General features: G+C 44.9%; 1 protein-coding gene and 1 long non-coding RNA gene across 2 annotated transcripts; one reads left to right on the top strand and one right to left on the bottom strand.

The window, feature by feature from the left end:
• Positions 1–2480: 2480 nt before the first annotated feature.
• TMEM272 (transmembrane protein 272) lies at positions 2481–4662 on the bottom strand. The gene is given in 6 exon segments (XM_039839230.1): positions 2481–2650; positions 2745–2815; positions 4331–4400; positions 4403–4444; positions 4447–4606; positions 4609–4662. Coding segments are annotated over 6 exon segments (552 nt in total). The 5' UTR covers positions 4648–4662.
• Positions 4663–5139: 477 nt separating this feature from the next.
• On the top strand, positions 5140–11907 carry LOC120583879 (uncharacterized). The gene is made up of 3 exons (XR_005647889.1): positions 5140–5884; positions 6125–6212; positions 9218–11907. It is a non-coding gene; the product is annotated as an uncharacterized LOC120583879 (long non-coding RNA).
• The last annotated feature ends 3181 nt before the right edge of the window (positions 11908–15088 follow it).

The raw sequence follows: 15088 nt of genomic DNA on the forward strand, positions 1-15088 counted from the left end.
CACGAGCTTTAATCCATTGTTGGGGACAGCTGAGTTTCCCTCAGGTGAGTCACATGGCCTTAATCTGAAAGGTTCTGCAATTAATTTCACAGGGAGTATTGGTTCAGCCCCGCTCATTTCGTTTGGCCCAGGAAGGGGGAAATGACAACCATTTTCTCCAACTGAGCTCTCAGTTGTTCACTTGGCAAAATAAAATTTCAAATGACTGGTTTTTCCATTTTGATTCACAGAAATGGTAGACCATGCCAGTTACAGAGACTGTGCCTATTTAAATGAGTCTTATGAACATTGGTCACTTTCGAGGCCGATCTCTTTGCACTGAAAATGGAAAGACGTGAAATAGTCCGGTTTTTACTGCTTTCAAATGCCATCTCTATAGACTCAGGCAAAGAATGGAACAAGGTGATTTCTAGCAAATGCCCAATGTAGCAAATAAAATTAAATGACTTAGATGTACAGTTTATCTTTGCTGCAGTCTTGTACAATCGATTATCCCTCCCAGCCCTATGGATTTATTTTTTGAGTTTTCATAACATCTAGAAAGTTCAGGTGTTACCATATTCATGTCTCCAGAACACTAACTTATGACAAATTTATGAAGGATGGATGGTTGTCTTTTTGGGTCAGTCCTGGCTGGGCACTCTCGGTCTGTAGGTGTATGCAGCCAACTTAACATCAGTGTAGAAAGTATGCACTCCAGGGCCCTGCCAGTGATTACAATCATGAGCTTCTTATGCTCACTTTCTATCAAAAGCCCAGATGAGGGAAACGATGCCAACAGGGAATCGCCCAAAAGGCATGCAGCCCATCACTTCCTAGATAGCCTGGATGTCATCTCTGAATTAGGCCAGACCATTAGAGAACAGAATCATGGACCACTTAGGTTGGCCCTGAACTTTTTCGCTAAAATACGCCTTGTCATAAGCATCTCACCATACATAGAGGGGGCCTTAATAAATGATCATTCGAATCTGGCTAATACATTCGTATAGAATGCTGACGATGCACCATTGAATCACTCAGTGTACCCTCTATGAAATATGCACAGGAACTTCAATTCAGACTTAGCCTGTATTTCTTCTGAGGGAAGTGTATTTTTTACTCCATGGAAAATGTGCAACTCATGGCTGATTATCATATTTATCTTACTGCTTTGGTGACAAGGAAACGCAAAGCCACAAATTTAGTCCAGGTTTTAGCAATTATTTAGGATGTATGACTGATACTCTTCATTGCAATAGCGGCAGGCAGGGTGGGTGGGGGACACGTGAGACAGAGCATGCTTCTTCTTCGCACTGAAGCAGGGAAAAAATAAAAGAAGCTCTGCTCCTCTGCTTTCCAACCATCGCAGCTTTCCCTACAGTTCTATGTTTATACATTTTTCCTTTATTTTATTGTGTCAAACATAGTATATAAAGGCCCTCCAAATTTGTTGTGAAATAAGGTACAAATATAAATGGAGAAAGAAAAAAAATAAATCTTTTCCCAGCCATTTCTGGGTATGGGAATATTTTGCCACTTTCAGAGGTATATTTGATAAGTCATCGTCTGTGGGGATGGGGAAAGATTTCTGCAGCACTCCGGGGACAACCATGCCTGTCAGAAACTGGGGATCTCCACCATGTGAGACCCGGCTATGGACATGCCCAAAACATGATCCAGTATCTGCAATCTGCTCACAGCCATTTTTATACACATAATTTTTTCACAAGCTCTTTCTACCTTCACCCCGGCAACAAAACCTCAGAAGCACTCATGTGGGGTGGGTGGAGGGAACTCAGGTCTAGGGTGCCCACAGATGAAGAAGAGTCAGTGATTCTTGCCCTCAGGGTGAAGGCGAAGCAAATGTGCATCCTTCCCTTCTCATATTCTCTATGTGGCCAAACTCCTCAATGTAAGTCACTCACGTGGCCACCAGCATTGTCTTAGTGTCACTGTGAGATGAGGACAGTGCTGATATGTGAGTGGGAGAACCCTCATTTTCTTGGTCCCCAGAATCCCAGAGTCACCCCCACCCCCCATGGAACTGTGTGCAGCCTCAGAGTCATTGTCATTACAATGTATAGCTGTGACTAGAGCTAGCTGGAGAGAACAAAGCTGTTTGTCATCCTTGGCTACAGTGTGCCCAAGCTAGTGGTGTGGTCTCTGAGTGCCAGGGAGAGTGGGTGGGCCTCTGCAGAGGGGCGCCAGGCCATTCTCCTTCATGAGAATGGAGTCTGGCTTTTCTCTGTCTTTATAGGCTTGGCTTACTTTTTTGGATGGGAGCCTGGACAATCTTTTCAAGCCTCCTGCTCAGGAGTTCGTGTCAGGGACATTACGGGAGGTGCTGGTTGATGTGTGGCCTGTACTGAGCTTAGAAATGAGTTCTGTCGGCTTTCAGCTGTGTTCATTTATGTCCAAACATTAGCTTAGTGACTGGGGGTGATGGAGGAGTCATCACCTGGGGAAGGCAGGGTGGGAGGGGGTGCTCAAGGAACACCTCACCAGACCAGGGTCAGAGCCTGCAGACTCTCCCTCACCCCACCACGGAGCGGGAGGGAGACATGGGGCACAATGAGAATGGCCTTGGCGTCACAGATGAGGGCAAGATCCACAAGTTGCACACACTCTGATGGTTCATGGCTCAAGTGAAAACGGAACCAGAAAGTGCCTGGAGGGATAGGGCAGAATGAGAGCTTTCCCGCCTTTGCCCAGCAGAGGGTGTAGCCAAGACCTTCTTACCTGGGAGGAAATCGAGACCAAACAGGACTTCCGGTAGCGGGTGCTCAGAGTGCCTCCAAACTCAGCGGAAAGTCTCCACGGGATGGTCCTTTCTCTTAAAGCCACGGAGAGGACTGAGCCCCTAGGTTTAAGCTGACACATCTGATACAGGGAGGTGGCCCACCTTGATGGATACTTGGGTTGATTCAGTTATAAAGCACCAAAAAAAAAAAAAAGGCAGCTCAGCTCCATGTAAATATACAGAGATTTGCATGCGGCTGAGATAGAAGCACAATTACACAGGTGCCACACTCCCCTTGGGCACTGCTCCTAGAAACACACTTGACAGAGTCTTCATGTCAAAATCTAAAGCATGGGGCCTCCCCACCAAGGACTGACACTGATACAGTGTCAGTTCTCAGGAATTTTACTTCATAACAGCAGCGGCAAGGGGGGATGTTAGTGGTCACAGTTTGGTGAAGTGACTCTTTGGTGAAGTCCATCTGGACTTCCATACAACTGAGTTACAAAAGGCTTCCAACCCCTAACTGGACATTAAGTAGATTTGCTACTTAATTTCAAGCCTCCTGCTCAGGAGTTAGTGTCAGGGACCTTACGGGAGGTGCTGGTTGATGTGTGGCCTGTATGGAGCTTAGAAATGGGTTCTGTTGGCTTTCAGCTGTGTTCATTCATGTCCAAACATTAGCTTAGTGACTGGGAGTGACTGAGGAGTCATCGCCTGGGTTTAACAGGGTGGGAGGGAGTGCTCAAGTATTTAAACTCAGAGACCAAAAAAAATGCACCTACATTAACGACACTGCATGCAGCCTGGGCAAAACACACAAAACTAGTTTATGACATCAGCAAATTAGAGAGATGTACGCAGATAACCAGGGAAAGAAGCTGACTCAAGGCCAAGTAAAGAATTTGCAGTGGCACCATACAGAGCACATTGTGAAAGGAATGCTGCTCTCTGCAATGCTGCTGGCAGGCCGGCCCAGAGCCCCAAGGGGAATTTGCTTTTTGGACCTTGGCATATAGCTGTCCTTGGGGTGCCCTTACGTGTCAGATCAAACCCATCTGATTTGGGGTTGGGAGAGAATGCTCCATAACTTTCCCAAAAGGCAACGGGAGTCATCGAATAAGAGAAACTCTTCTTTTCATAAGAAAAGCCATCAAAGCAAATAAAGCTAAGATATGCCTTGTTTGAAACTCCAAGGTTTCTCTAACTTCAAGGTGCCCGTGGCCGAATGACAACACAGCAGTAGCAAAAGTAACAACAACAAAACATGTTCTTGTACTAGTCGTTGGAATTACACTGATTTGAAGGGGTCCCTCATTCTTTGCCTCCATTATCTCACCCCCTCAAAAAAAAAATCCCTTTGAAAACTCTTACGAGTACAAGATTCCCACTCTGAAAGAGTGAAAGTGCTTTTCCCAGGCCCAGGCAGCCAAGAGTTTCTTTAGTCTGCGGGAATACTCAGTGCATTAGGCGGTTTCTTAAATCATTGCAGGAAAGGTTTTGTTGTCTTGCCTGCAGCAGTGTGTGTGCGCACGTGTGTGAGTGAATGCACACAAGTGTGTGCGCATGTGTGCTGGAGGGGTGGTGCTCAGGCTATCAACAGCAGACCTCCACCAGGACCACGTATAGACACACCCGCTGCACAGGACAAGTAAGACTAGCACGATGTGGCCGACGTGAAGACCCCCGCCACAAAGAGGTACAGGGTTTTGTCACAGTAACCTGAGGCTGCTGGAGAGGAGAAACAAAATCAGGCAGGTAAACAGAAAAGACCGAGTAATTCCCCAGGACGAACCAGAGGTAGAGGTCAAGGCCTAGGCTGAGGTGGGTGTAATATTTGTGCATGTTCTGCCTCCAAGGATTTTCATTGTGGTCATTGTCGTCACCATCGTCATCACTGTGGCCTTGGACAGGAGCTGCAGCATCCTGCCAGAGTCATACAGTAGGGGAGATGCCTGGGTTGTGGCAGGGAGCCAGGGGGCAGAGGGCAGAAAAGCAAAGTAGGGGGAGGAGAGGGGAGAGAAGGTACGGGAAGGGGAGAGAGGGGGAGGGAGGGAGAAGTGCACACGCTGGAGCTGGAAATGCTGCCAAGGAGTGAAATTTAATTTTGAAGAATCAAAACTGGCAAGAATGAGGGCATCAATCTTCAGTTGGCGTCCTAGGTGGCATTTTCCTTTTAGATGTGTAAGTTTCCTTGGACAAGGGGTTAATTGACTGAAATTTATCTCTGCACCCAGACTTTCACTGTCGCTCTGGTTCACTTCATTGGCCTTGGGGCCAGTTCCTCAGCCTCCCTGGCTCCAGGGACCTGTCCCTCCCCCTCCTCCTCCGTGACCACACCTTGGGGCTGGTCATCAGCGGGAAGGGCCCTCCTCCTCGTCTTCATTAAACATTGCTGTTTAAGCCTCCCAGTCTGTGGCATCTCCTTATGGTAGCCTGAGCTGATTTACAGGGATACTCAGTGCCTTTAGGCGTGTTGTCTTATTTTAAAACAATCCTGTTGACTGCACATTACTTTTCTCGCTTTACAAACAATGGAATTGAGGACCAGAGAGATTAAGGAGCTTGGCAGAAGTCACAGGTGTGAAAAGTGAAAGAGCCAAAGGATATAGGCCAGGTGAGTCTTCAGCCAAAGCAGCCATCCCTCCCAGCAAGCCATGCGATGTCTCCGCCCCTCACCAGCTTTCCCTCATGATGACCCTCAAACATGGCCTAGGCCCTGTCCTCAGTCACCTCGTTCTCACCGCATGATCCCAAAGGTACCCTGCCCACCTACAGGCTGATGACACCCAAGTCTGCAGCTCCCTTCCAGAACTTTCCCTCCAACTTCAGACTCGTGCGAATTCAACTGCGCAGCTCCACGGAATATCTTCAGGTCTCAGGCTCAGTGTGTTGGAAATCTAACTCATCATCTTCCATATTCCTCTCACTTGGTGACGCTGTCCAAGCCAGAAATCTGGAGTGTTCTCTGTTCCTCACCCCATATAACAATCATTTTCCACCCTGCTGGTTGTACCTCTGGTACTTCCCTCCCACTGGCATGGAAGAGCAGGAGCCCCTGTGTGAGGTTCACCACTGGACACCTGGTCCGGCACGGGCGTGAGCTGTGGCCCCTTAGAGGAGCCCTTACGAGCGGCAGAGCTGCTTCCCATTTTCTTGCAGGTACTGTGGGCTCTTTCTCTCTGAGGCCCTTGCTCATGCTATCCTCTCTGCCTGGAACCCTTCTGCTCCCCAACCTGACTCTTTCATAAGAGGTCATCTGCTCCAGGAAGGATTCAAAGACTTCTCTGAGCTGGGTTAGGAATCTCTCTTCCAGGTTTCCATAGTCTTCTGTGTGTATCTCGACAATTTCCTTACTACGCTCTATAGTAATTATGTGTTTATAAACCTCTTGCTAAATAGATGGGGACTCCATGAATATAAGGACTAAAAATTGACCTTTGGACCTGGAGACTTTGATTCCTCCAAAGAGGGCTTCCTGGAAGAGGAGGTATGCTCAGGAGCCTGTGAGCAGGGAGAGGTGGGAGGGACCTCCTTGGAGTGGGAGTGGTGTAGCAAAGGCAAAGGGTTTGGGGAACAGTAGAACATCAGTCTGACTGGGGCAGAGCAGCCAAGGGAGACTGTGAGGTCGATAGGTATGGGTTGAACACCAACTTCATGTAAACTCGAGAAGAGCAGCTTCTAAGCTTCAGTTTCCTCATCAATGAGCTGGAGCTGGCAGTACAGTCCAGGCTTCAGTTTCTCAGCACCCAGTTCCCTTCCTGGCAGGGCCCCGTTCCTTCGGGGCTGTCCCCCACCCCTCACGTGTGTGCAGGAGGGTAAACCCTGGTGCCTGCTCCCCCAAGAGGTGCCTTCCTCATGCTCCAGGCACCCCAGGGGGCAGCAGGGCCTCCAAGATCCGTGGATCTGGCTACCCTCCCAGAACTGGTTCTGGGGCAGAGTGACACCAGGAGAGAGAAACGGGCTGGGGTTTATTCATTTCACTGCTGGCCCAGGTAGAGCCCATCACTCAGGCTTTCTGGAGCCACCTGGTTCCTTTCTCTTTCACCCGCCTTTGAAGTGTGAGCTTTTCCAAGAAATTACCTCTAACATTAGCCAGAGTTGATTTTTTTTTCTTCCTTCTTGATACAAGTACCTGCCTCAAAGGGGTGTGGTGAAGACTGGATGTATTCAAAATGAGGGCAAAGGCCTCAGCGCAGTGCCCACACATAGTCGACTCTCTCACTGGGTGGTAGCGATTACTACCAAGAAGAGGGACATTGGAAGGTGCGTTGGAGTGTTAGGTAGATAAATGGCCACTAAATCAGTGTTCTTGAAACTTTTAACACTGTGCTCAGTCACAAATACATTTTACCTCCTGACCTAGTAATAAGTGACTGCATGTTCTCGTTGGCTCAGAGAAGTCCTGGTTTATGCTGTTTTCCTGGCATGATTATTATTAGAGCCCCCTTATACTCTCGGAAGTGTCCCAGTTTGGATGATAAATTATATGATTGGCTTACCCAAACATGTCTATCGCACAACACTTAACTTACCCAGGAGGCACTATAATATTTTGTATTCTATTATTTTTTTAAATGGCTAAAACCTACTAAAATTATTTCACGGTCTTCTAATGGGTCAGGACCTTCGGTTCTTTTTAGTAATTCTTGGAAATGTCAACTCGCTTCTGCTCAGCTTTCTCTTTAACAAAATGCAATACTGTTGTGCTACCTGATGCATTTCAGAAGGGATGCTGGGCATCGCTGTGTGGTGTTCTCGGGGGCCTAAATACAAATCATTGGCTTCACTAGAAAACTCCTGTCTGGGGATTTCATAAACCTGTTTGCTGTTGCTCTAATGGTTATAGACTCACTGTGTATTACCTTGCTATGATGAGCACAAAAATTTAATTTGGCTTCAAACAGTTTTTAGATTGCCAGGAAAAAAAAATCAACGATGTTTATTAGGGCCCTAGTTTGTTCATTAAAATAAATGACCTTTGTGTTCTGGGCTGGCTTTCATAAAGGAAAAGTTTGCTGTTATTAAGAGGAACAGACCCCGTGGACAGTAACGTCCCTAAAGGAAAATTCTGCTTTGCATCCTGAGGCGGCAGAGTGGGAGAGAGTAGCACCGACCAAGGTTATTACCGCCGAAAACTTTCCTTTGTTTTTAGCATCTCTATGGTGCTGAGTCTATCAGAGCCTTCCCCTAACCCTGTGGGACCACAGGAGAGCTGCAGCCCCACTGAGCTGAGTGCCCTTGGGTTTCCTTGGAGCTAACCAGAGTCTCAGGTGGATCCCACAGGGATGTTGTTATAGGGAGGGTCACATGTATTCACACATTCCAGAATATCATCCTCCAACTGCTGTGAGGAGGTGAAGGCGTTAATAGTAAGGTAACCTCACACCCAAAGGCTGCAAATGCTTGCCTCAAGTCACGCACATTTCTCAAGACAGAATTGAGCTCGTGGTACTGATTGCATATGAGAACAGCAATCTTGAAGACATTCCTTTGATTTCTCAGGTCAATATCATGACCAATGCCACTGGCCAGCATTCGAAGGCCCCAAGCCAGAAGGAAGCTGACAAAGAAATCAGACAGTGGGTCCAAATGAAATTTCATCTACAGCACTATTGATTCTGTTTTTTTCCTGTGTTATTGCTTTGTTTTTTATGAAATCATTTTGGAAAAAGGATGCCTGTGTTTTCTAACTTTTGACATAGATAACTTGTGGGTTGGCTTGGATGGTTGGAAAGGGTCCCTGGTAAGTGGAGTTTGATCTAAAGTACTTTTTGCAGGTATGACATTTCTGTAGGACAGGAATTAGGGTAAATTAACTGCAGGCTATGCAAGACCCTTAATATTTCTTCTTTGGTCACTTTTCTTCTTTAAACAGATGTCAGTTCAACCCATGAGCAAATCAGCTCCCTATACTGACACAAGCTTGAAAGTCACAAAAAGAAAAATCACTCCTAGCCCCAAATATCAGAGTTTGACATTTGATTGATGACGGAAGCCAATTCATTCTATGCTAGTCAATTGAGAAGTAGAAGCTATAGTTAAACATAGAAATAAGAACTGCTAAAATCAAACACATTCTTACCAAATGCAAACTCTGCTGCCTTACACAGGAAACTTTTTTAAAGAAGCAAAGAGAAAGGCTGCGATTACACCGGCTGAATTCAATGGTATAATTGGCGGTGGTAACTCCTCTGCATCAGCTGTTACAGTTAGACCAAAGCCACAGCTTAGCATATTGAATGCAGGGCAGCAGGAAGGAAGCTATTGCAGAGGCACAGCTCTGAGTGAATGCTGCTCATCTGGAAAACCCACATCTCTGCAGCAGGCCTCAGGATCCACTTCACCCTGTCACTTTGACAACCGTGCACTTAGGGGGAAGTTGTTCAGGCTCCCCTATGAGTAGCAAACAATTAAAGGATGCGTTCCATGGTACCTATAGGTTAAATTTCTACAAGAACTACAAACAACAGATAATTGTGCTTTATTTTTAAGGCCCTGATGATTCCATCTACTAGCAAATACAGAAGAATGAGAGGCCATATGGGGCAGCCCTCGAAAACTTTATTCCTACAAAAGGGAGAGAATACGATTGAGAGACATGCATTCAAGAGCACGACATCCAGTGAGGAAGACGAGGTAAATGTCTACAAAAGCCAAAATGTTAATCATAGGAACTATCGCTTGAACCCCTGCTTCGGAACTGTGCTCAGTCTCACAGGCCACCTGATCTTCAAGGAACTCAGTGGCCTGAATGCCAGTCCATTGGACCTCAGACAGAGCAGGGACCAGATGTTGCCGTACCTTTTGTCTAGGTACTAACTGGTTATGGGTGTGCTCTGCTTTTATGGAAAGCCAGTGTATGACAACTAGTGTTTTCAATGGTTCACTTTATAAAGCATCTCTTTAAATATCCAGGTCCCTTGATATACTTAAAATAAGATCCAGTGTATGGGTCACATTCTCAAAATGCATCCACTGTGTAAACTGAAACTTCTAGGACCTAGGTGGCAGGGAGGAGCTGGCAAGCACCGTATTATTACCATTGACCAGTTTACTCACCCAGGCCCATTTACTCACATAGCCTTAGCTACTAGATTTGGAAAACTACCAAATCAATGGCCCCAGATCCACACCCTTTCTTAATCGTACTGTTTCTCCCCATAGCAATGCTTTTTCTACTTTTCTCAAGTCTTTGTTTTCTGGGCATATTATTAACTAATAGTGATATGATGTATTATTTAGAATATGAGCAAGAAATGCCTGTTTCCCCTCAATGACAATCTGGCTCCAGTGACCAGGCTTCCGATGGGTTCTAGCACACTTCCTGGCTGTACAGAGACACTGACTGCTCAGCACGTTCCTCTCACATTCCCCAACCTCCTGTGGGTCCCCAGGGCTATGTGACTAGTTTTAACCCATGGGCTGTGGGACATTCAGGGACCAAAACATTTAAAAACTGACACAGATTCCTTTGTTTTTGTCCCCTGCTTTGACCACCTAGAAACCCCAGGGTGAGAAAACAGCTCTCAGTTGAAGTGGGTTGAAGTATCCTGTCATCGTGTTGACCGAGGGGGTCCCCTGGGGCCCTTGAGAGGCTCCTGATTGACACTGGAATCTGCATGAGCAAGAAATGCACCTGTGTGGCATTAAGCCACTGAGATTCCAGAGTTAATTTGTACCGCAGCACAGTTAAGTTTCTCTGACCAATACGTTTGTCAACAGAGCCCAAGAAAGGGGATCTCACTGTAGTACTAAAGTCTTCTGTTTCAATGACATTTAAAGTCTTAGCTCTCATTTGACATTTTATTTCCCATGAATGTCTTGGTACTTAAGCAGAGGAAGTAAATTATACCATTTTCCTATGACTACACCATATTCCATTGCAATTAATAAAAATTTCTAGGTATACAGAGACTCACCACTTCAGGGCCCAGAACAAAGTGAAGTCAAATATACACGTTGATCCAATCATCAACCCAGAGAGGCTTGCCTTCCTGGATCTCTGATGTTTAGCCGAATCCATTATTAGGTGAAAATACTTTACAAAGCTCAACACCACCTTTTCACACAAAGACCTTTTAAACACTTGATGCCAAATTTGCTGGATATGAACTGCCTTTCAACTCAAAACCCAGCTGTGAAATGAACATTGAGTAATGACTTATATATCTGCTCATTCCTAATGAATAAAAACAGCTGCTGCTCACAGGAGAGTCAATCAGTGCACAGATGGCTTAAAAGGATCCTAATAAATCTAATAAAAGCCTCTTTGCTCTGTGTTCTTCACATCATTGCTTAGGACCTACCTTATCTCTAGATTCTCTTCTTGTTTCATCTGTAGAATCAAAATTACCCGCTTGAGGCTTCAGAACTCTCCCCAACATAGGTAATAACAATTACCAGATGTCACAATATTTTTTAACCAGTATTAAGGGGTTTTAAAAATTATTTTTATTTTTCACATTTTTATTGAGATAATATATTGCCATATTAACAATTCAGTGGCACCAATTACATTCCCAATCTCGTGCAACCATCACTGTCTATTTTCAAACATAAACCCTATAACCATTAAACAGTCATTCCCCAATACCTCCTCTCCACAGCCGATGTAGTGATTTTAACATAATGTCCGTGGGCATTGGCCTGTGGAGTATTGCTTCATTTATACAGCTTTGTTTGTGAATGAACTGTTCCAGTTAAGTTCATTTTCCGGGTAACTAAACCACAGGTTCCAAACACTTTTTTTTTTTCACTTGGTGAATTTTGCATAGAACATTTTTCTTAAGGGTACTCCTGACTTCTTAAGTAGGGTATACCTTAAGTCTTATAAGCACTTCTTGATAGATAGAGTCATATAGTAAATGTTAATTTTCGAACTACTCTTTAATAATGACAGCTTAGGGCCTAGCGAAGTGGTTGAATTACCCTTATGCTAAATGGCCCCAGACCACTTCGCTATTTTAGTTCTACGTGCACGTTAAAATTTAATTTTGTTCTTTTATTTTCTGTCGAGCTGTCAAATTTTACTTGGTACAGATTTAAGAGTATTGCTTTCTGTATTAGTTTTTGTTTTTAGTATTGTTGCTTTTTAAAGAAACCTTTGAGAGTGAAATTCACATAACATTAACCATTTTAAAGTGAGCAATTCAGTGGCATTTAATATATTCACAATGTTGTGTAACCATCACCTCTATCTAGTTCCAAAACACTTTCATCACCCCAAAAGGAAACCTGTATCCATTAAGCAATTAGGATACTAGGGATTTTGCAACAAATCTTATGCCCTTTTAATTTCTGCTCCAATATTCTGTGAACTTGGAACCTAGAACACCAGATGTGCTAGGCCTCTGTGAGGACAGGGCTAGCTAGGCTCTGTGAGCAGAGCTCAGGGCCTCCTGTTGGCAACATTTAAGGGCATGAGTGTAATTTCACTAACGTGATAATTTTTGGCTACTCAAGGAGTTTCTTACCCCCCAGCTTCCCACACACTTCATACTTCTGGATAATTGAAGTTGTTTAATATATGTGACTTATGAATGTATTTATTCCTTCATTTAGCAAAGCAATTATAACACGCTTACACATTATCATAGCACAGGATGCATTTCTCATATTGCTCATGACGGACTTCCACATGGGACTGTAGGAGCTGGTAAGAAAACTTGGGAAGCTTCCAGCCCAGTGGCTCTCAACGTAGGCTAGAAGACAGTTTTTTAAAAAGAAGATGTCTGTCCAAACCCCAAACATATTGCATCAATATGTCGCAGGGCAGGGCCCAAGACTCTGTCTTTTTGAAATGTTCAACACATAATTCTGTTGCGGCTAATCATGTGTTTGGAAATCATCAGTCTGGCCAGCTCTTCTTAAAAACACATTTTAGGTCTGAAGATGATGTGCCGTCATCCCATGGCCCAACATGGCTGACCTGTGGCATCCAGCAGCTCAGCAGCCAGCTCACCTGTGAAGGTCATGGACAGTGGCAGTGCCGGGAAAGCAGAGCACAAAAATGAAGCTGGTTGTAAGAAGGAGGAGGAGGCACCTGGTTAGAAACACACAGACCCTTTCGTTTCCTGTTCAATGGAGTTTTCCGTGAAATCTGACCTTCTCTCAAGTCAGGAGATGCAGAAGTCAGCAGATGGCAGGAGGAGATCACCACTTGCTTGCCTGGGGCTTCCACACGTGATGGGTGTGCACGCCAAGACTTGAATCTTGGAGAGAGCTGAATGTCTCTTGTGTTCACGCTGCCAATTCCAAGGCCTAGATTTCCTGCACGACCTCTCCAAAGCCTGATAGCTTCTAAAAAAAGGAGTTTATAAACTTCTGCTATGCCAGTGCAAGGTCACCAGAAGCCAGTGGCATTAACTGAGCCAGGCAGGATCAACCCTGTTTTTCCTGGGAGCCTACACCCACTCAGATGTATAAGAGTCACTGACAATTCACTTTATCACTCAAAGAATTTACTTCACAAAATCTTTTTTCCTTTCTATTTATTTGGTTAAATATCCCATAGTATATGATCTCAGATATCAGATGGTCTCCTAAAACTTCTAACGGACACACAGTGAAACAGAGCGCTGCATTGGCTTGGGGTGTTTCTTCCTGATCATGCCACCAATTCCTCTTCTGGCACTGGGAAAGGGACAGAGGTGCAGGAGGGAGATAGGACTGGGTCCAAATCTTGGCTCTGTTATTCATTAGCTGTGTGCTTTTGGGCAAATCAATTGATCTCCTGAAGCCTCGTTTTCCTCTTCTTCTGTAAAATGTGTTAGCAGATGCACTATGAACTCAATATATGGCAAAATTAGGATCAGGCAATTACTTCCTCTCACTGGTGTTTGGTTTCCTCATCTGTTAAATAGCCTGCAGATACAGGTTTTGCTTGGCCAGCATTTTTTTAAATTATGGATTCGAGCGTCTTTTGGGTAGGCCTATGCCCCAGGTCCTAGTTTTAAAGTTTAGACGCCATCACACATTTAGGTTTTCTGCTAGGTCCTGATGCCAGCCCTGAGAGCAGAGAGAGGATCTCCAAGGTGGATATCATGGTGGCCTCCTCAGTGTCCACTCCTTCCTCTCTAGGTAATCCCCCCTATGTGTTCTGGTCCCCCCAATTCCCCACCTCCCCATTCTCCTGTGCAGTTACGTGCTCTACCTAGCACAAGCTGATTCCACCCTGGACTTTGGATAAGGGTGTGAGATTTAGCCCTAGATTAATTGGCAGAGATGCACTCAGTGGATATCTATTAGTTGGTGGATGAGCTCATAACTTGTTTGAGGCCAAGGATACTTGAGGGGAGAGGTTCCGAGAGTAAGGAAAAAAGCTTTCTCATTCTTCCTTTAGAACTTCCTTTCCTGGATATTGGTGAGGAAACAAGTTGCTCTGTGCCATCAGGCTGCCATCTTGTCATCATGAAGGAGAACCAGGCTGTGAACGAGGCTGCCACATAGAAGGCAAAGAGGAGAAGCAAAAAGACACTAGCTTCTCAGTGGCATTCATTACCCATTGAATTATCCTACCCATGAAGCTGAACTACTTCCAGACTTTCCATTGATATGAACCAATAACTTCTCTTATTACTTAAGTTAGTTTGAGTTGTGTTTTCTATTACTTACCCTGAACCCACTATGATTAGTTTAGTCTACAAGGTCCAAAAGTTCTCAGATTTATTTGCGAATCTCAGTCATCTCTGGAAGAGAAAAGATCCAAGGCTAAAAGTGTCTACAGCTGGGATCCTCACATTCACATCACCAAATTCAAGCTCTGCCACTACTCATCCAAGCAGAGCAGGATGGAGAGGACAGGGTATAGCTCTTCCCCTTTAAGAAGCCCCCTTAAGTCATTGCCCTTCATGTCAATCTTGACCTTCACCTCCAGGAAATGTTGAGGAATACAGGCATGCAGAATGTTTTGCAACAATTTCCACTCTTCTCAAAATGTCTGTCTCTGAATTAGCTATGAAATTGATCATCAGAGCGTTTCCATGGGCATGCAGCCTGTGCATAGGAGGACCTTGCATTTGGTTTAATGATATTCTGCTGTGGTCTCGAATTTCTTGATGGATTTATCTTTGAACCTATATTTTATAAGTGAGGTCCAATGGAACAAAGGCACATGTACGTGAGAACATATGTGCAATGTGTGTCTGCCACTTATTGCTGCTGCTTCTCAAATTCTGGTGGGCCTAAAGTTGCGGAAATTCAGCAAGACTCAAAATGAATACAGGGTAAGTGTGTTATGTCTTCAACTGAGTAGCAGGGGAGCCAACAACCCTGAGAGGCCACATTTTCCATTGGACCAGAACTTGCTTCAAATGCTGACAGAAGGCAGTGGTGTTCTAAGAAACATAAATGACCAAGGAACCC

This window comes from Pteropus medius, unplaced genomic scaffold, assembly GCF_902729225.1.
Source record: "Pteropus medius unplaced genomic scaffold, Ma_sr-lr_union100, whole genome shotgun sequence".
NCBI lineage: Eukaryota > Metazoa > Chordata > Mammalia > Chiroptera > Pteropodidae > Pteropus > Pteropus medius.